Source organism: Rhinoderma darwinii, chromosome 4 (assembly GCF_050947455.1).
Source record: "Rhinoderma darwinii isolate aRhiDar2 chromosome 4, aRhiDar2.hap1, whole genome shotgun sequence".
In the NCBI taxonomy this organism is placed as follows: domain Eukaryota; kingdom Metazoa; phylum Chordata; class Amphibia; order Anura; family Rhinodermatidae; genus Rhinoderma; species Rhinoderma darwinii.
The window spans coordinates 385573354-385595731 of record NC_134690.1 but is presented as its reverse complement, the minus strand read 5'-3'; the positions used below and the strand labels follow the sequence as shown (position 1 = coordinate 385595731).

Sequence of the window (22378 nt, the reverse complement as noted above, 5' to 3'; positions counted from 1 at the left end):
GTAATTGGAGCCGTTTTTGATTGACTCCATTGAAAAACAGCTCCAATTACGTCCGTAATGGACGCCGCGAAAACGCGTGCACTTGCAAAAACGTCTGAAATTCAGGAGCTGTTTTTGCCTGAAAACGGCTCCGTAATTTCAGACTTATTTGGCGTTGCGGTGTGAACATACCCTTATAGGTTTACTCACGAATAATAATCATTACAGCCATAAATTGCCCAGACTTCCTTACTGGCAGAGCTGGAATGTGCTGCCCTTGCTAATCATTGTGAATCCTGAACACAGTAGGGGTGCAGCATAGTGGAGGAGAGGACTTTGCATACACACATCCAGTTAATTACACAGAAGAGACGTGTTTACAAGAGCAGGTTTCATTTAATTAGTTTATGGCGTGGCCTGGCGTCAGGTGTATCTATAAAGCATGGTGCATGGGACTGCGGTTTCAGGCTTTGGGGGTGACTATTTAGAATTTCCCTGTACGTACAGTGGTGTGTACTACAGATATACATTAGGGGCTTGTTACTCCATGCTAATCTTATACATTTTTGTAGCCATGTATATATGTAGCGGTCTCCTGCGGATCCTTATCTGGCTGTAGGTATTAAAGGGGTTATTCGGGGGTTTTTAAAATCGGCAGAAGGCCAAAGACTGGTGTAAAATCAACTGGCAGATGCGTTTCCCCTGCTCCAGCCTTTCTGATCCTGGAAGTTCCTGCAGCGGTCAAGTTCCTCTGCAGCCAATCGCAATCTTCACTGGTGATACTGCCATGGACGGCGCGTGACTGCTCAGGCCAGCGATTTCGCTGCTGCGCTACGTGGCCATGGAGAACAGCGCCTCAGCGCTAGAGGGTGAACACTAGAGGCGGTATGTAACTGCTAGTTTATTTTACACCATCCCCTGCCCTACTGCAGAATTCAAAAAGACACGGATCACTCCTTTTTAAGTTGGCGTAACACGTACAATAACTTCTAGCTGAATGATCCCAGACCGCTCCGCTATTCCTCCCGACTCCGCCATATACATGCACGATCTTGCGTGTTTAGCAGCAGCTTATCTCCTGCAGGAACAAAGCATTTGACCTGTTGAAATACAACATACCCTGTCCCACTCAAACTCAACCCCCATCTGCCATCTGGAACAGTCAGTAGGCCCCCATACTTGTCCGTTCCTGTCGTTATCGGCCGCTTCAGCCATCGCACGGCGCTGTAGAGTCTGCGTGCCGCCATAAAGGCTCCATACACATACGTGAGGCCTTGATGGCTATGTTATCAGTACAGCCTAAAAATGGTGGTGACCTCTATATGGAAGACAAATATGCTGTGTGCTCCCCTTCATTCATTTACTGTCGTCACACAGACCTTTCAGCCTCCGCACACAGCATGCCATCTGCACAACCGCTTGTATTGTGGCGGCGTCTGCCCATGTGGTGGTGTCCATCACAGGAGAACGGCCCTCACCCCTGTGATCTGTACAATGATTAATGACCGGGGACTCTATGAAGCTGCACTCGATCCCTTAAACCCTCCTGAACTGAACAAGCTTTATTTATGGAGGATATAGTGACAGACATTATCTCTGAGAACAGGACAAAGGCACGTTCATAAATCAGCCCCATCTAACAGGATGGCGGCATTTATGGGACAGAGGGATAAAGCCGCCTCTTGGGCGCAGTCCAGTTGTTCTGTAGTCCCTCAGGCCTGGATGTGACATTTCTATGGATAATTGTCATTACATTATACAATGATTACGTAAAGTTCTGCAACTTTCTAATCTACTTTGTAATTCAGTTCCTCAGTTTTCAAAATCTCTGCTTACTGTCAGTAAAAGGAAACATTCATTGTTTGAAACGGGAAACCTTTGACGGTGCAGCCGTATTGGTTGACTGGTTTGAATTGGCTTCTCAAAGGAACTATCATTTGTCATTTTGTCAGCTTTATCAATAGTAAAGTCTCAATTTTGTCTTCAATGTCACTCCTTACTAAAATGACCTAGAATACAAAAAACAACCTCTTGCCACAACGTGCCTTAAATGTACAGTTCTGCAAGTTTGTACTTTGCTCCAAGTAGCATAAATTTACGTCGCTGTGGCAGCGACTGCTCACTTTAATCTGTGGCAGTAAACTTTGAAAATCCATGTCAGAATAGCTGCATTATCCTCTCAAAGTACACCAGCCTCATCAGGTCTAAGCTCTATTTATTAATATATGCAGTTTGTGTTGAGGTCTGATGACAGATCATCTTTCAGGAGTGTAAGGCTGGGTTCACATGGAGTTTTTTTGCAGGCGGAAAATCTGCCTCAAAATTCAGTTTGGGATTTTGAGGCAGATTTTGCTCTGCCTGCACACCGATTTTCGCAGCATTTTTCGCCCGTGGCCATTGAGTGCTGCGGGCAAAAAAGCAGCGAAATACGCTTTCTCTGCCTCCCATTGATGTCAATTGGAGGTCAGAGGCGTAAACGCCCGAAGATGGGGCATGTCCCTTCTTTTACCCGCAAGACTGGTTTTCCGCTTGCGGAAAAAAACTCCTCCACCTCCCCATTGAAATCAATGGGAGGCATTTTTGGCACGTTTTTGGACACTGTTTCCTCGTCAAAAAACTCCCCCAGAGGCTGGGTTCACATTGGATGGAATCCTCAGCAGATTACAGTCCTAACCATGTGGATGGGATTTGAACAAATTTGTGGCATACTCATTCCGTTCTTGATGTTAACTGCGGATTTCACACTTTTCAATCTAGAAGGGCGAAATCCACAGCGAAAACCGCTTGTAACACTTGTGGATCTTGCTGCAGATAATCAGCAGCACTTCCATCCCATGTGGATCTAGCCTTAAAGGGGTTTACCCGTAATAAACCTAGATTATCTAGCCATAAAATAGGTACGATTGTTGTAGTAATTAGTGGGGGTCCCAGCAATGTTGCCTCCAAAAATCTAAATTTTAAATGTATATCTCTATTTTCGGTTTTACTACTAAATAATTACCTCTTCCAAGCAGCTTTTCCCTGTATACTGGAGATGAGAGCTGCACCTGCCTGATACAGTTCATCATGGTGCACTTACATATCCACCACTTATTAAAGAGGCTCTGTCACCAGATTCTCAAACCCCTATCTCCTATTACATGTGATCGGCGCTGTAGATAACAGTAAAGTTTTTTTTTTGTTTTTTTTAAAACGTTCATTTTTGGCCAAGTTATGAGCTATTTTATATATATGCAAATGAGCTTTGAAATGGACAACTGGGCGTGTATTGTGTTTTTAACTGTATGACGCTGACCAATCAGTGACCAGTCAGCATCATACACGCCTCTCCATTCATTTACACAGCAGCGATGTGCAGCCACATACGCAGAGATTAACGTTAATCGAGTGTCCAGATAATGAATACACATGACCATCCAGCCTGGACGTCATGTGTATTCAGAATCCTGACACTTCTGAATCTTTTCTTTGAGGTTTCCAGCAAGCCGCGCATAATCTCGTTTACCTCCGTAATCTCGCGAGATTATGCGTGGCTTGCGGGAATCTCACCGAAAAGATTTAGAAGTGTCAGGATTCTGAATACACATGACGTCCAGGCTGGATTTCATGTGTATTCATTATCAGGACACTTGATTAACGTTAATCTCTGTGTATGCGGCTGCACATCGCTGCTGTGTAAATGAATGGAGAGGAGTGTATGACGCTGACTGGTCACTGATTGGTCAGCGTCATACACATAAACACGCCCAGTTAAAAACACAATACACGCCCAGTTGGACAGAACGAAAAAAAAACGCCCAGTTGTCCATTTCAAAGCTCATTTGCATATATATAAAATAGCTCATAACTTGGCCAAAAATGAACGTTTTAAAAAAACAAAAAACGTTCCTGTTATCTACATTGCAGCGCCGATCACATGCAATAGGAGATGGGGGTTTGAGAATCTGGTGACAGAGCCTCCTAACCGGTTTTGATATTTGCCTCCTTTCTTCCTGATGTAATGTGGGCATAGCTCTGTGAAGTCAGGATTTGCTGCACTGCTGGGGTACACGAAGGAAGGAAGTGGTGGGTGACATTTGGCGCAGTGGTGGTCATACAGAAATGCTATTCAGAAGCTCCATGTCATCTTATTCACCCGGCTGAATAATGGGGGATTCACTAGATAAAAAGCTTCTTCCAGTCTGTCAGTAATGGTGTGGTCATTGTTTAGGCCTGCGTCTAAATATACGTCTCTTTTTTTTATTTTTATGGAATTATAGTTTTCCTTTTTAAAGTGTTTTCCCCTTATCCTTGGGATGGGCCATCAATGTGTGATCAGTGGTGGACTGATCCCTGGAACCCCCACTAATCACAGTGATTGCCTATCCTTTAGATGGGTCCTCAATTAATATTCCTGGGAAAACCAACTACATTAAATTTGTTAGCAATCTCATTCCCAAACCAGGAGCAATAATATGGCATTGCCTCCCTCTTTACTGCTATAACAGCCTCTACTATTTGGTTGAGTCTTCCCTGTTTGGATCACCGCTACAGGCTGACATCCATTTATCCATAAGGGTGTTCGGACTCCGCCAACATTTAATGTCAGATCTTATGGTTACATATTATTCTAAACGTGAGTTGGATATAACACACTGTGTAGTTCACCAAACCCAAAAGAACCCCTATCTCATCTCTCTATCCGGATACATTATTATGGTTCATTCAATTGGAGAGTCCCTGCACAAGAAAAGAAACGGTGGACTTGATTATCCATAATTGTAGATTTATAAATCATAGTGCCCTATATAATCTACTTGAATATTTTACAATTCGTAGTCAATTGGCTGTCCATTTGTTAGAATCAGAATTGTTATCTCCCCACATCTTTATCTTCTAGGCAGAAGACAGCCCCTATTTTGTGTCTCTACAGACCTTGGTGTCTCCATGGTAACAGACTACAAACAAACCCTGTGTAGTCTGGTCCTGCAGTCATATTCCCATCTGTCCCCTACCGAATGTTACCAAAAAGTAGGGGACAGATGGGAGGGATTATGGCTGCAGGACCAGACTAAACAGTGTTTGTAGTCTGTAACAATGGAGACACGTGTATACAGCTTCTGCACAGACCCAACAGTAAAAGACTATAAAGTTGCTTCATTTTCTATATTATATGCATTGGAACAATGATAAAATGGGTGCAGACATGTACTTGTCCTTTAAGCCGATCTTGTACTTGGGTTTATGTGGCGCTTAGATCGATATTGGAATCCTTGAGTTTTGGGGTTTATCCTTGTTTGGAGCAGTATAGTAAGGCCTAATTCACACAGCATTTTTTGCAGGCAGATAATTCTGCGTGGAAAAATCAGCTATTTTTTTTTTTGTACCCCACGTGTCTTTTAAAGCAGGGTTTTAACTCTTCAACAGGAAAAGGAAAAAAAACGCTAGCATTTTTTTTTCAGTCTCTCATTGATTTGATTTGAATAGGGTTTTTGAAGCGGATAACGCCAAGATAGGTCATGTTGCTTTTTTTTTCTGCTCGCGGGGAAAATAACTGTCTCCCATTGAAATCAATGGAAGTCATTTTCGTCCGTTTTTGGTGCGGTTTCCGCATCAAAAAGCGTGCCAAAAAAAACCTCATATGTCTTTGTATTATGTGTCTGTTGCCTTTCTTCTACGCTTCTTTGTGAAATGGACGGGAAAGGTTAACAAAACAGTTTTGCTTTTCTGGTGATTGGAGGGGGCGTGGGGGGTGTAGTCATCAGATTTGTGAAACTCTTCCGGGAAAACCAAATATAAAAGATTTGAAACAATGAGTGAACCAGGGAATACGTCTGTTAAAGTGCTGGACTCGTCTGTTTTTATTTTCCAAGCGTAGAAACGGGTGTTTGTTCATATTTTTCTTGTAAGTGGAGATTGTACTTTTCTTCATTTATACTACTTCTAGCAAATACTGTGAATTTAGACTTTTTTTTTTTTTTTTTTTTATTGCTTAACAGTTCTTGAAAGAAAAAAAATTATAATTGGTTCATAGAAAGCAGCAATTTTGTATAAATCATCCAAATAGTTAAGATAAAGCTGTGATAGGAGAAGATATTTCCTGACCTTCCCGGCACTAATCCAAATGAAATGTGCTCCAGTCTAATTATTTTCCCCTCCTTTTATCTAGAATTTCAAAGAAATAGGTTTATACTGTTATTACATGTTTTTCTTATTACTTTGTGCTAAAAATTGGATCTCCAATGCTGCTGCCTCTCATTAATCGCCAGATTCTTCTTATAGATCCAGCCATTTTCGGAAATGGCTATGTTTTTAGGTAACTGCTTATAATTAAATTCCCAAATCGATGTAGTGATTCTAAAGACGGAGCACATGTCCTGCTTTTAACTTGTGTTTTTAGGTATGTTTTTCGCTAGTTCTTTTTATAATATATTTAGAAGTTTAGAGTGATTGGAGCTTCATTTTTATGGTAGAGCTCTAAAGCCTCAACATAGCCAGAGCTAAATGAGTAAAATTCCCTCTTCTTGCAGCCACCACTAGGGGGAGCTTACTGGATACTGTTAATGTGTCCAATGTAAAAACATAAACTGCCCCTAGTGGTTATAATTGTGGCTTTTTTTTTTCCCCTGGTTTTAGCCAAACCAATATTTAAATGAAATGAAAGGCAAACTAAAGTTGTGATAGTTCACATTGTACAGTTGTGGTACAGTTTCTGCATCTATTTTTTATATATATATTTTTCTATTTAAAGCCTAACCTGATTTATAGAATTAGCCGAGTGTAATCTAAGAATTTGGCGCAAAAACGAAATAGTGTGGTAAGCTTTCTTTGGTTTAGGGGAAATATTTTTTTTATTTAGAAGCTCATATTGGTTTCATTGTTATGTAAGGCTTTGTTGTATGTGCAATGTTCGACGCCTGTACGTCTCAGATGTGGCGTTTGCTCAGTTTTCCGGATGGCTCGTTCTTACAACTAGTGCCATGCTCCCATCCCAGCTTGTTCCAGCTGTCCATACTCTCTGGAGGCTCAGGGATGCTGTGAATGTGTTTGTCTCTAGTGATGGGGGGGTATGATTACAGCTCATTTCAGGGATGACTTGGTAGTTTATAATCCAGATGTTCTCACTCGTGTGTTTGAGAAACCATTAGGCTTTGTTCACACAGTGCAGATTTTACGTGTTTTTTTTTAAAGCCGTATCCAGGGACAGAGCCTAAACAGAAGAAATGTATAAAGGAAGGCTTTAAAGGGTCTCTTCTCCAGTATTCAATTATCTTGGCTTAAAACATGCATGCAAAATCTGCAGCAAATCTGCACTGTGTGAACAAGACCTAAAGGTTTATTCACACGCGGTAGATTTGTTTCAGAAATTTCCATACATGTGAATGGGCTTGTATCTTCAGCAGGGTCAAGTATTTCTGCAAGCCGGATTGAATAGCAGCAGAAATTTCTGCAACAAATCTGCCGCTTGTGAATATACTCTTAAGGGTAAGTCCACACGTAGCGTAAATACTGCAACTGATTTAATTGCGGAAAATCTGCAGCGTATCATAGTAGCAGAAAGTCTCATCAAATCACAGGCTGCAGCGGTCACATGGGATGAAACGTCATCCCAGGAGTACTGGTTGCTGGACGTCAGAGGGACGTGTCGCCAGGACTACAGGTAAGTATAAGCTTTTTTTTTTTTTTTTTTTTAAATTTTAAACTTGTGATTTTCCACACCACATTATGGTTTGGTTTTTTCGTCCAGAATTCCCCACTGAGACTGGGGCGGATGGGCTTTGTGCTTTTTACACCGCTTATCTGCCCTGGTTGCTACAGACTGTTGGCAGCCCCGGGTAATCTAGTAAAGTCTATTCTCCAATCTAGTGGTTTATTTGATTTGCCATATCGTCGTCTTTAGGATTGTTATGCCGGGTGAAAGATCGACTCCATTATAATTGAATATCAATGTTTCCATTTTAAGAAATCCTATCGGGCTGCAGTCAGATTCCTGTACAGAAGGGCAATAAGTTGGACGGTTGGGCTATGCGCACACGTACAAAAAGAAGTGGCTGAAAATTGAGGCGGTTTTCAAGGTGTTTTTGTAGCTATAAATAAACCTTTTTTCTTTTGAGGCCTTTTTCATAATGTCAGTGGAAAATCAGCTCCCAAAACTCAAGTGACATTCTACTCATTTTTACGAGGCGTTATTGGAATTCAGCAGCGTAAACGTTCACATGAGGTGTAGAGCAGTGTATTTCTCATTGAAATCAATGGGAAACTGTTTGCAGGCTTATTTTGCATGCATTTTATAGTGTAATGCGAGGCTTTTACACTCCAAAATAAGCTGTGTAAACATATTCCATTATTCCACCAGTGTTTCACTCTATGTAGATAATTACCTTTGAGCGACCCAACTCCATGCAAATGGTGCAGCATACATCCAATAAAGTACAAATTGTGGTGTAAAGCCTCTCATGGTGCAAAGTCCAACATCCGGAAATAGAGGCTGCGCACAGTTGGTAAGTGTAATGTGGTTTTATTTGGAGGTGTCCTCTTTGCGGAGTTTACACGTTCTTGGACCCCTGACTATTCATACGACCACCACCATACACATTAGAAAACTGAAAACTACCACACCTGTCATTATCCAGACACATTTCTGGAAAGTGTTTTTCGTCCGGACTATAATCTGTTTGATAATTTTATCTGTCGGGTGTTTTTGTTTTTAATTTTTTTTCATATCAGTCGTATAAGTATGCCAGCTTCGTCCAAATAGAAACCGACTGCAATTTCGCAGCACACGTGGGTAATTAAGCCGATAACTATGACTTGTACAACTGCTCATTCTACTGTGAAATAAAACCTTTTTTACAGTCTATGGTAGTCTTGCCTGAACTACTTGAAAACATCCAGTGGTTGGAAAGGTCCAGTTATCTGGATGCTGGTAAAACTGGGCTTCGTTTACAATGTATACCACAATACTAAATTGTAATCCAACATATTAGACACGCTAATTTTATTAGATCAATTCATAGTAACAAAAAAATACATAACCGCTTTCTCAATGAAATCACATAACACAGAACCACTTGAGAAAGCTGATGTCAACGTGTGTCGAGGTCCTGATGTGGTGGTCTGGAACTTGTCCTAACATGGGTTAGTTGTTTGTTTTTTGGCCATCCTATGTGGATACACTGGCTTATTTTTTCACATCTTCCTTATGTTTTATAGCATATATTTAACTATTCCGCTCTTAGAGGGAACCCCTGACATCATTGTCCATATATGGACAGTGACATCCGAGGCTTCTCCATGAGCAGAAACCCCAGCCAGAGCTTTGCAATGCTCTGGCAGGGGAATTTGCCCCTGGAGGAACCCCTGGCATCAGTTCTCCCCCCTAAAATGTGAAGTCCTGTGGGGTTTTTTTTTTTGTTTTTTTTTAAAAGCAGGTTTGCTAAAAGCTGGTCTATTGTCATTGAAACTGCTTTCCCTTAATTTCTTGAAGCCATTTTTCTAAATTCTCAACTTTTCTACGTTGTTGTTGTTCCAGTCTGATTAAGTCATTTTTATGTAGTGAGTTGGAATAGACTACATTTGTTCCAGCAGTAATTTTTTTTTCTTATTAACGTACTTCATTTTTCTGTAAATTACATCCTGGTGTGGTTGCTTTGTGAGCCACAAGTTATGGCGACTCCATAGTTGCAAGAAATCCAAACCCGCTGGACGAATTGTGACTGGCATTGTTTTTGCGGCAACTTGCAGGTCGCAGTGACTGTTCACTTAAGTTACTGCAATGTACGCAGCGTGACACAGCTGTCTTTGGTCATGTGACCTGTGTTACGGCTAATCAGTGTAGCTGTGGGCTTTAGAGTATTCAAGAGTTTCTGCCTAAAACACAATAAAACTGGTCTATAAATCCTAAATCTATACCTCAAGGTGCACTACTTGTTTATCATTATATATGTTTAGCATTATATACTCACTCACTCACTCACTCACTCACTCTCTCACTCTTCTGTACATCACGGCTATAAGAGTATTTATACGGAGTAGGAAACCTTCTCTTTGCTGCATTGTTACCATATTGCTGTTTTCTGCCAGTCTGTGCCCTTCATTGAAATGCATAGAAACCCTTAGGTTTCGTTCACATCTGCATCGGGACTTACGTTCGTGGGTTCCGTCTGGGGATCCCATGAACGGAATCCAAACTGAAACCTATGCGTCCCCATTGATTTCAATGGTGGCGGATCTGGTGCAAATGGTTTCCGTTTTCTCACCGTTGTGTAAGGGTTTTGACGGAATGAATAGCGTAGTTGACTACGGTATACTCTTGCACAACGGTGACAACCGGAAACCACCATTGATTTTAATAGTGACGGATCTGGTGCAAGTGATGCAAACGGAAACCTATGCGTTCCCCTGACGGAAAACTCCTCCGCAGCCCACGATTGGAGTCCCAACGCAGATGTGAATAAAGGGTTTGCATTGCTAGCTCCTAGGGTCCATGTAGCGATCGTGTACATGTTCTTACCTCAGAGTGGCATCTCCTTGTGTACAATTCAACTGGGCAAAGAAGACACGAAGGCATGATGATGGTAGACATGGAAGGAGGATAGAGCATGCTTGTATGTAGCGGACTTATTGACCACCCTGGAGACTAAGAACAGGATCGTCTGCGGTATTGATTATTTGTAGACGTGTGTTCACTTATTTATCTTCCATTTCTTGAGTAATTTCCCAAGAACCCTTGTTTGACGGGCATCTAAATAAAGCCGTAAATGTCGTCTTACTCATGCGGCCTGATACATAAAGCCATCACAGGTCGGCTCCGGGAGGAGAATGCCAGTAAGTGTCGAGGCTTGTCTGCTCCCAGCACCTTCCTCTTACATTCTTTTGCTGGGAAACTTCACATAGTTTACTGTGTGTGAGGCTCCCGGAGAAAATAGTTATTTGAGTCTGCACAAGCCTTGTGGTTGGAGGCCCAGATACGTGATCTCCTTACCTGTAAGAGAACAGAATGTGTTTACGTTATAAAGAAGTCGTCTTGTGCTTTATAAATTCTTAAGCGGAACCTGTCACATTAAAAATTCAGTCCAATCTGCAGGTAACATGTTATAGAGCAGGAGGAGCTGAGCAGATGGATATATAGTTTTGTGGGTGAAGATTCAGTATTACTTGTATTTTATTAAACACCTGCTAATTCTGGGCTTAGGAGTCCAGTGGGCGGTCTCACTTACTGATTGAGAGCCTTCCCAGTATGAGCATTCATACAGATGACTGTCAATGACTGAATAGGACCTCCCACTGGACTCCCAGAGAGCAAGGATTTAGATCTATCAATTACAAGTTTTATACTAATTTTTCATTTTCTTTTGCTCTGCGCCACCTGCTCTATAACATGCTGCCTGCAGATCAAAATGCATTTACAACAAGATAGGTTCCCTTTAAGCATTCATATATACCTGTGTATAGGTCTTCTGGTTCAACCTATGGTTGTACCACTCTCTGTAGCTTTACATGGGACTATAGGCAAATCTATAACTGTTACGTATTATGTACATTGTCTTTACTTGGCAATAGGTCAGTATAGGCCATATATCTTGTGCTATGGGTTATCTGGGAGTTTTAAAACTTTTCATGAGGGTAGGGTATAAAGTAAATCCGATACCCTTCAAACGCCTCTGTCCCCGGAAGCTCCGTCTGCTGTCATGTGGCATTCATCGGTCACGTTGCGCAACATCCAATCGCTTGCCTCAGCGTTCAGGTGCCGTTCATGGCAGCATCACCGCTGAGGCCAGCAGTTGGCTGCAACAGCACATGATCAATGAATGGCATATGACGGCAACCGAAGCTTCCATGATCGGAGTGGCGGCAAACGCTCTGGACCGGGTCTTTTGATGGGTGAGTACATGTTGGGTTATTCTATACCCTCCCCCTGTTCTCCTGTAAAATTTTAAATCTCCCAGATTATCCCTTTAAATCGGAATTTGTGGCAGGTAGAAATGTCTGTCTCCGTGTAAAAGATTTGAGGGCTAAGCTGTAGACGCAAGGTTTTCAATCCATGGTATTTGTACCCCAGAGGTACTCTGTCTCTAGGAGGTACTTACACTGTTTCCTCATGCTGTTTCTTTAAAGGTGGATGACTATAATGGGTGTAATTCGTTGGTGTAATTTAAGTTGAGGATCTTTGCTTAGAAACCCATATCTAGATTTCTACATACAGATGTGTCCATCCTTCACTTTGCTTGAATTTGGTAAAGGACTCCAGTGTCTCATGAAACAAATTCAATACAATATCGTGACGTGCTAGAAAAACCCTTGACAGGCTGCAACTCATCACAACCACTTGGCACAAAGACACAAGACCCCTTGTAATCTAGTATCGCAAAATCATGATTTTTTTTTAATATATATATATATATATATATATATATATATATATATATATATATACACCTGGTCATCTTGTGCCATGCATCCAAATATGTTCAGATATGAGTAAGGGCTTATTCTCACGGACACATGTATTTCAATGGGGCCCTTTACACTGCCGTTGCTTTAAGGGACCGTGTGAGGGATCCATTGAAAGATAAAACTTTTCCTATTTTCTTCTGTTTTCGCGCATCCCTCGATAGACTAAAGTCTGAGGGATCTGTGAAAACGGGTCCCGCATGGGTGAAAAGGCGTTTTTCACGTCAGTTTGATCTCGTTCGTGTGAATAAGCCCTAAAGGTAAGGAAGGACACCTCTATTACAAATTGAAGGTTGCGACTTTTATACAATTCAGGTCAAGTGACTTGTTTTTTTTCCTTTGAAATTAGTTAGAGTAGCTCTGCCATTTGATTATCTGTATCACTTTCCATGGTCGTCTTTGGAGCGTGACTGTCATGCATCGGATTTGGATGAACGCTATGTCACGGGCATTGGGTTGCAGGTAGTGTGAGGCGCAGAACATTCCTACACCGTGGAAAACATCTCAGCCTAACCCCATGTGAGTGCCGTGTGTGTTTGACACCATTGGCAGGGATTTTGTGCAGTCTAGTGTTGCAAGGAATCTTTTCCCACCCTAAACCTTTGTTAGATTGGCAGATGGTTTAAGATGGCTTTACTCTGGATCATCGTCGCATGTTTAAAATGACAGGTTGTGCTTGAGACGTCCATAGCTTTTCCATCAAACTAAACAAGTCACGTGAAACCCTTATAGCCCCGAGAGGCTGACTAGCCTCTATTCACATCTGCGCTAGGTTTTCCATTATTCTGTCAGAGGAGCAGATTAACAAGAAAATCTTCATGGCGTGCACCAACGGCTCCCCGACGGAACCTATTGTCTTTAATGTCTTTTGTCTGGATTTCGCCACGGTGTCCGTCATTTTCTTCAGCAATATAGCGCTGCATGCTGCGCTATTTTGACTGCCAAAAAAAGATGGAATCTAATCGAATACTGAAAACTTAAAAACTAAACTCCCTCTTTAGGCGCCAAACGGGAGGGCTGAAAAGGAAACCCTTCTAGTTTCTATAGATACATTTTGTATCACATTATTTAGCCTCTCGTAAATTAATAAAGGTAAAGTGCGAACGTATACCTACTCCAAAATGGTATGAATATAAAGTTCTAGCTGTCCCGTAGCTCATACAGCTGTCGATGCAAAAGTAAAAAAAAGTGTGTGGTCCGTAAGGCACAAAAATGGTTAGAGGGCTGACAAGGAGGCAGTACTCTCTGCCATGAGCAACCACAAGTTAGAAATACAGTAGGAAAAAATTCTGGTGCATGGACTCCCTGGCTTCTGGGATTTGCCAGCCCTACCATGTAGGCATAAAATAGTTTTTTGCATTTCCCTATAAAAAAAAAAAAAGCTGAACCTTTTCGTCCGACGTTAATAACCTGTGACGGTTTAGCCATTATGGAACTGCTACAAATCCCATCATCCCCCGCCAGTGCCTCCTATGGAATAGTTGATACGTGTTGTATTACAAATCTGCGTTTTGCACATTTTCTCTGCATGTATTTGCTCTAATCGATCTTCTTGACACTCGTACTCTGCGGTTTGGCAGCTCGACTCAAGTCTCTATTCAATTTGTACCATGCGGAAGCTCTGTATATTTTTAATTTGGTGTTAAATACACATACATTATAATATTAACATACCTAGGCTGCAAATCCGCAGCTGTGCTCCCCTAATTGGGGCTATGTGAAGATAATTCCTCTATATACTTTGTCTTCACCCGTAAAGGTTCTCTTTACTTTGGCAGCTTTGCTTATTCTCCAGTGTGGAAGATGTAAGTCACATAGAGCATTAGTACAGCTGCAGAACAAGCTATATGAATGGCTTTCTGTAACTGCGTCTGCTGCAAAGACGAGATTTTCCACCAATTATCCAACACTGATATCTTGACTGAACTTTTTCCAGCTCCAGTGACCCAAAAAGTGACCTCTGGGAATCTGGCTTCATTCTGTTTATTTTTTCTTTATGGCTTTAAATGTGGTGGGTGTGGGGGCAGTGCTTGAATTATAATGATGCCATCTAACTAATATGCCTTATGCTTTCCACTCAAAGGGGAACCTGTAACCTGACGGTGGCTGGTGTGACCTGACAGTGGCTGGTGTGACCTGACGGTGGCTGGTGCCCTTCATATATTTGGAACATACTTGTGACTTATCATAGCTCAGTTCACATATTTGAGCTATTTGTTAATCGTGTACTTCTGAACTGCATTGGAAAAGATTATGGACTATATATTGATTTTCAATACAACGGTGTGCAAATATATGATATGTGGTACACAATGGAAGGCGATGGTAGACCTTTTCAAATGTGGAGGCATAGAGTTGCATATGTCTGTTCGGGACACCCTCGAAAGCCAGAGAGGGGAGCCGCTTACAAGTAGAGACTCTCTCGCTTCCGTGGACTTGAGCCATATGTGTACTGATTGGCCGCCATGTAATACATTTCCCCTGCAGGGGGAATGCTTAGCCGGCTGAATCTTTTCCAGCCAAAATCGGTTGTTTGCCAGGGGTGTCATGAGACTAACTTGTGGCTATTCGATTAAAGGGCTGATCTGTGATGAGACAACCCCTTTTAAGTACCTCATGGCTCTTAAAGGAGAACCTGTCAGTAGGTTCGGAGACACTAAACCACCAGCATGCAGTTATGGTACTATGGTTTAGTCCAAACCTGCCTACCTCAAAAACTGACATTTAGGATAGAAGTAAAATAACTAACAAAGAAAAATTGGTCCGCTCACTACTCCTGCAGATGGGAAGCGCCACGTCCCATCTGTGCTCGGGCAGAGGATCTATGTCGGAGGTAGGTAAGGAAACGAGAAAAGTGGTGAGGTCCGGCACACGGTGAAAAGTAAAGACGCAAGGCTGTTTATTGGTATCATATGAAAAAACAAGTGATTAAAATCCCAGGCAGAAAGTGCTTATGCATTTCAAACTTCAGTTCTTAATCATAGCTAAAATCAATGACTTACCGAAAGGAGTCCCTGAGTGGAGTCCGGTGGCATCGGGCGCATGCGCAGCATACTGTCCTCAGCTCTGTTCAATGTGCAAGCAACCAAAGCCGCTGCTGTGCTATTCTTGGTAGATTGTAGTTTACTTTACAAACTCTTCCCTGAAGGTCATATTTTGAGGTAGGCGACTGCATAAAAGCATCCTGGTGTATTAGTGGCTCCAAACTCACTGACAGGTTCCCTTTTATCATCCTGGAATTTTTTTTTTTTTTAATGATTTATTGCCCTTTTAATAGTTGTCTTTCATGTGACGAGTTGCTCAGTTCTGAATGGTATTGGTCATATATTGCACACAACGTTTATCCCATAAACAGGAATGTAACTGGGTCACTGGACTGATGTGCGCGGCGGACAATCTCTCCTTGTAGGTTTTCTGCCCTTTGCTATATGTATAATAAAAGAATCGCTGCATTAATTTGACTTGAAGTTGAGTCAGGGCAGTCTGGACGCAGGAGCTGAAACTCCCCCTTTACCTCTGAAGAATAATTCTGTCCGCGCCAAGCCTCGTCTGTGCCTTAAGTGGCCCAGCAGATTCTTGGATTCCCTGCAAAATCCTTCATCAGTCGTCTTGTAGATTGAGGTCATGTGTCTTGCCGGCGTGTGCGTGTGCGCGTGGTTTTTCTAATTTCTTTTATTTGCTTTTTTGTGATTCTATAAAATGGCACCATTTTTTTGGTTTTTAAAATCTCACATGGCACCTCATGAAGTTGTCGACGTGTCTGATGCAACGTTTTGAGCAGAACTTCTGTAGTGAATGATGTCCTTCTGGCAGCCTCACTACTGCTTTTGGTATTTGGGGGAAGTGATGGAATTCTGCTATTATAGTGCAGTGCAGATGCAGCAGAGCTATGTTCCTTTGACAGTGTTACCTTACGATAAGTGCCGGTCACCTCAAATCTTTTCAATGTGAAAAACAAACCTAAATACTAGAGAGCCATCACTTCAAAGAAACTCAATCTCTGTCCCTCTTTATTCTACAGATGACAGCATTTCTGCGGCTAGTACCTCCGATGTGCAGGATCGCCTCTCCGCCCTGGAGCTGAGAGTCCAGCAGCAGGAAGATGAAATTACTGTTCTTAAAGCTGCCTTGGCTGATGTGCTCAGACGTCTGGCAATTTCTGAGGATCAAGTGGCAACTGTCCGAAGAGCACCTCTGAGTAAAGGTAATTATTGCAGCACTTTATAGACTGTCTAAAGAAATCAATGTGTGTCTGAGTTATCATACAATAAAGTCAGCCTCATCCAACCCTCCAGAATAGCGCTGCTCATGACCATGGGCAATGTCTGATATTGCAGTTCAGTCTCATTCATAAGCTGAGCTGCAATACCAGATACAGCCCATAGACAGAGGTGGCGCAGGTTCTGTAAAATAACGAGCATGCTTTTTTTTATTTTTTATTTTCTTCTAATTATACAAGAGGTGCTTTTGCGTACCAGTAGTGGAATATTTCTGTAGTAGGTCACATTACATGGCATAGGCAGTCTATGATGTTTACTTTGTATAATTGAGATCTGCATATGGATTGCCGTATGGAACTGTTTGTATAAATGCAGTTTAGGGCTTGAGGAAGATCGGTCATCTAACGCTGATCGCATGTGAATTTTTTTTACGTGCCTGTTGCCCCTCTTCATGCATTTAGCAGTCTTTTGATATGTGCAGAACAGTCTCATTGACTATAATGTGACAATCCAGCGATTGGCTGAGGCTACAGACCTTTTCTCACCTTAGTCAACCCCTTTATCTATGGCGCCATAACACTTCATATTCTCTGTTCCCGGGTGTAAGGAGTTAATAGCGTGTGGCCACTGGATAAACACAACTTTCCTGCCTTTTCATATAAGAATTGTAGCGGATATCAGGGGATACAGAGGGATCTGTAATATTTGTTTCCTGTATGGGTCTATTTTTGTTCAGTCCAAGTTTCCTCTTCCTCTCCATCCAGATTTCCATAGGGATCTAATGTCTGGAAGGGAAATATGAATTCTAAAATCATAGACTTTGTAGAAATGTTTGCTGTAGAGTAGTCTCCTTTAACAATGGTGACGACACAGCCGTTTCACTCCTCACGCCCACTTGGTAGGTCCATGGTTGTGTGTAATGTTGTAATGATCAATTTGTGGAACAGATAGAGGTTGTCATTTCACTAGAATGTGGGATTATTCAACACAACTATATTCTTTCAAGGAGGATCTCATCTCAGACCCCTTAATATGGAGCCGCTGATCGACGCAGGCCTGGCACCCGGCAAGCAGCTAGTTTTGCCTGAGTGAAGCCAAGGCCAGCCAGACATTTCTCCTGCAGTGACCATGTAGCGTTAGATTGTGGCTATTCAGATGAGTAGCTGTCCATGTAATACACGTTGCTCATAGAGGGGGATCCAGAGGGGGCGACTCCTCTCTGATGTCCACGTGCCCTAATAGGGTTTATGGACGGAGTAGTCCAGATGAGACCTCCCCTTTAACAATGGCTAGTCTTGTCTAGGCCGCCTCTTTCAATCTGTGGACCTTCTAGAGACCTGGGAAATGATGCTGCTGGGAACCTTTATAATCCGCTGTTATCGGCAGCGGAACCGCGTGAATGTTTTTCAATTATAAAGCAATAAATCACAAGGCTCTTTTTAAGATCAATGTTCATTGTTTGCAGTAGACACAGGTGGCTCTCCAAAACGGCGACATCAAGGAGCATTTATCACCAGGACAAACCCCTTATAATTGGAATAGCTATTAGATACCTTTTAAAGGAGTTATGCAGGTTATTATTTTGCAGATGTCCTGAACATAAATAGTACTCGCCTATTCTTTCCCCCGGAGATCTAGCCCTAAACCTCCGGAGGCTCCCCTTATGGCGTACAGTTTTTTGTTTTTTTTTCTGTTTCAGGATATTTGCAGCCATTAAAACCCCTTTTAATATAACCCTAATCTTTATTCCATAAAGTGCATAGTTTCCTATTTCATCTGCTACTTTGATGTTAGGGATTCTACTAGATGGCCCAACTGCAAGAGGTCTGGTTCAATGGCGCACTTTTTTAATTTTTTTTTTTAATGCCTTGGGCATGTATTTTTCAATTGAATCCTGATTTGGCTAAAATGGAGAGCGGCTACAAAGTCTGGTGGTCCGGTTCTGTATTACACAGACAACCTATTGATTTAAAAAAACTAATGCTTAATTTTCCCTGTGGGGGTGCTGCAGGGAAACTGAACAGATTTCCGCACAGATTAGTTGATCGCTTGTAAAAACCAGTGAGTGCCGAGCTGATTGTTTCTTACCTATAGTCTGCCAGCAAGCGCCTCAGATATTTACACGGAAGTGATATTTTCGGAAGTGATATTTTCGGAAGTGATATTTTCGGAAGTGATATTTTCGGAAGTGATATTTTCGGAAGTGATATTTTCGGAAGTGATATTTTCGGAAGTGATATTTTCGGAAGTGATATTTTCGGAAGTGATATTTTCGGAAGTGATATTTTCGGAAGTGATATTTTCGGAAGTGATATTTTCTTCCCAAATATTTTTTCTTTTTTTTTCTTAAGCGTGTTTCCTGTTAGAAAAGATTATAGCGCACGAGTTTGCAAAATAAGAGTTTTTGTAAATCATTGTGTTTGGATATATTGATAAACTGCACCACAGAGAGGTCAGGGTCCGGACTGCACAATAAACACTAGGACAGTGTCCTTCTCTGCCCCTAGACTAGTCTTCAGTGCAGGAGCCAGCGCTGTAGCATCATACAAAGATTTAGAAAAACAAATATATGGCAAACTCCTTCACTATAATAGTTTTTCCTCAAATACGTATCGGACATCCTTTGTCTAATAATAACATGCAGCCAAGAAACGAAAACATTGATTTTCCAGATATTGTGATTTTCACTTTATTCCGCCAATTTGATTTACACATCTGCATTTCCTTTTTCTAATGTTACAGGTTATCCTCCTATTTAAAGGGAATGATTCGCTTGTTGCGCCCCTGACTACATAGTGAAATTTATGGCAGCTTGGAGCTTGCGTAGATTTCCGCTAGAATTTATACCAGTTTCTGATGTAAATTATAATAGATACGTCGGACCACTGGTAGCCGCACCCCCTTTTCCTAAGTGCCACCCACTTAAGAGAAAAAGATGAGACGTAATTATCGCAAGTCTGTTTTTCCTGCTACTTGCAACTTATGAGTTAAGGCTTTTTTTACGCTATAAATTGACAAATTTTACCCATTAACTTTTATGGAAGAATGTTGTGGGCATGCTCTGTGGGGGGGGGGGGGGGGGGAGAATGGGAGCAGAGTCCATCACCTATTGTCAGTGGTGTGATCCTGTTTTATCTGCCTGCAGCTGTCTAATACATGTTACCTCTTGGCCTGTGATGAGAAGTGATCAGGAAGGGTCAGTCTATTGTGAGGCTCAATGGCCAGAGTGAAAGCTGCAAGATTTTAAGGAATTTGTTTCAATATAAAAATAAAACTTGCTTTTAAAGGCTTATTCCATTTATAGACCTTTATGATATATTCACAGGATAGGTCATTAAAATTGGATAAGTTCCACCTCTGGGACCTGTCCCGATCTCCCAAGCGGCGGTCCTCCATCTTGTGTCCCGCTTCCTGAGGCGCATCCTGGCGGTGAAAGAATGGAGTGGTGGCTGCGCGCTCTCCATTGATTTCTATGGAAATTGCTGAAACGCCCGAGCAAGTCCACACCTACCCTGTGGATATGCCATAAATGTGATAGGGTTACCCCTGTAAGCATTGTCATTTTCTGCCTTGCATTCCCTTGCCGTTGAGTTATTGAGGTCTGTATTTTAAAATTGCATTTGGCTTTTTCTTAAATTTGCAAATCCTTTACCACATGGGCGATTATCGAGCCCGAGTGCCAGTTAAGCGGGCTAGTAACTTGTACAGAGCCTGAATACCATCATGCACATGAGGCGTCATAGAGGTTGGGAGCTCCTCTGTCTGTCTCCTGTCTTATCTAAAGGGTTCCTAGGACTCCTGGTCACCAGCTCTACTCAAATAGGAAAAAAAACATTCATAAAAAAATCTTAAATTGTGTTTTCTGATATTTAACTACCACGGCTTATTTTCGCCTGTTTTTCGGGCCGAAAAATCGTCAGCAGAACGCCTCCAAACATCTCCCTATTGATTTAAATGGGAAACTGCGTTCTTTTCCGACGGGGCGTTTTTTTACACGGCCGGTTTGAATAACTTCTGCGTTAAACACTTGCGAAAATGAAGTGCTTGTCACTTCTTGAGCCGTTTTTCATTGACTCTACAGAAAAACGGCCGTAAAAAATGCAGCGAAAAACGCTAGTTGATTAAAAAACGGCTGAAAATCCAGAGCGGTTTTCCCTCTAACAGCTGTGTTTTCAGACTTTTTGCTAAGCGTGTAAACATAGCCGTACTTTACAGAGTATAATCATTCGCTTTTTTAAATTTAATAAAGAGGAACATTTCACATTGTAGCAAAATCCATTCTGTATAATAAACGTGTTTTTTTTCCCTTTGATCTGCTACGTCTGGCCCCCGTCCTGCTCAACAAACACTGGATCTCATTTTACATTCATTTCACATCTGGCTGTCGAGCCCAGGCCAAAAAGATAAAGCAGACATTTTTCAGACTGTTTACCCTCATAATTGACACGTGATGGGACACCGGCAGACGGGCGCAATGCCATTCCAGGTGGTTTATCTCTTGTTTGGCAATAGATGTTTGGTTTGGAACCTGCATTGATTATTATTTTTTTTTCCCTGTTGAACAAAGGTCTTTTTGTAACGAAGGTGTCATAGCAGATTAAAGACTGGAGGCAAATCAAAAGAACCGTAATGACTAAATGATCCATAGTCCCCTTATATCCATTGTGTGTAATAGGCAGGGCTAGTGCTTCCTAAAGTTCCCACCAAGTAGATGTCTTAACTTCAAAGTTTTGAAAAAGGCAGGAAAAAAAAACAAAAAAACATCTTCATGCCACTAGTAGCCGGCCACAAATCGCCCTTTTTTTTTGTTTTGATTTTTTGCAATTTAAATTGGAGAAAAAAACAAAAAAAGCACTCCCCTCCCCCGCTCCATTTGTACATTGGAGTTTCAGTGGGTTGTTGTGTGCAGAAATACTTACCGATTCATACATCATGCCGTTTGTGGATCCAGCGATGCCCACGTGATCTTCATTCTGACCTGGTCTGGAATCACTCCTTTTCAGAAAACCAGAACTCCGGCTCTCAATGCATTGCTATGGAGCCTCTACTTAGCCTTGTCTTGGCTTCCATAGGAATGCATTGAGAGCCGGAGTTCTGGTTTTCTGAAAAGCAGTGATTCCAGACCAGGTCAGAATGCAGATCACGTAGGCGGCGTTGCACTCAAACTACGTGCTGCGCAGATCAGTGAGTATTTCTGCACACAACACCCCACTGAAACGCCAATGTGCAAATGGAGAGAGAAATAAAGAAGTACTCAACCCTTTTTTTTTTTTTTTTTGTTTTTTTTTGGGCATGCAACATTTGGATAGACTTGGAGCAAAACAAACTCCACAAAAACTAACACACAAAAAAAAGCCGTAAAAATGCCCAGATTCGTACATTTTTGGCCAGTATAGTCTTTATTTCAAGTTTTTTGTTTTGGACATGTGGCCGGAATAATGGGTGAGCCTTACATTGGAAAAATGCGTTGCTTTGATTGAGGTTCCTGAAGGCCACCAAACCATTTTTAGGGCTCTCAAAAGGTAATTAGCCGGCCACCCGGATAGAATAGTTGGAATTTGACTTTTTTTTTTTCCCCCTTAGGTCCACCAACGCTTCGTGAAGCCCATTCTATACCTTGTATAACCAATGGAGGTGCTGGAACCAGAAAACCAAGTCACACCGCATCAGTTACTAGAAAAGATACGCTGGCATCAGCCGCCAAAAAGTAAAGTCCTGGGAATGCTTTTACCCCGTTATTTGCAGTG

The 22378-nt window shown here is 41.9% G+C and overlaps 1 protein-coding gene across 6 annotated transcripts in view; it reads left to right on the top strand.

Moving 5' to 3' along the window:
• The window catches only part of EML4 (EMAP like 4), a 161715-nt gene that overhangs the window by 61378 nt on the left and 77959 nt on the right, over nucleotides 1-22378 (top strand). For 5 of the 6 annotated variants that reach the window (XM_075863253.1, XM_075863252.1, XM_075863251.1 and 2 more), the window contains exons 2-3: nucleotides 16433-16615; nucleotides 22215-22338. In XM_075863253.1, coding sequence (XP_075719368.1) covers nucleotides 16433-16615; nucleotides 22215-22338 — 307 coding nt within the window. Of the gene's footprint in view, nucleotides 1-16432; nucleotides 16616-22214; nucleotides 22339-22378 lie in introns of those variants that run through there. The other variant, XM_075863254.1, reaches the window with a different exon arrangement.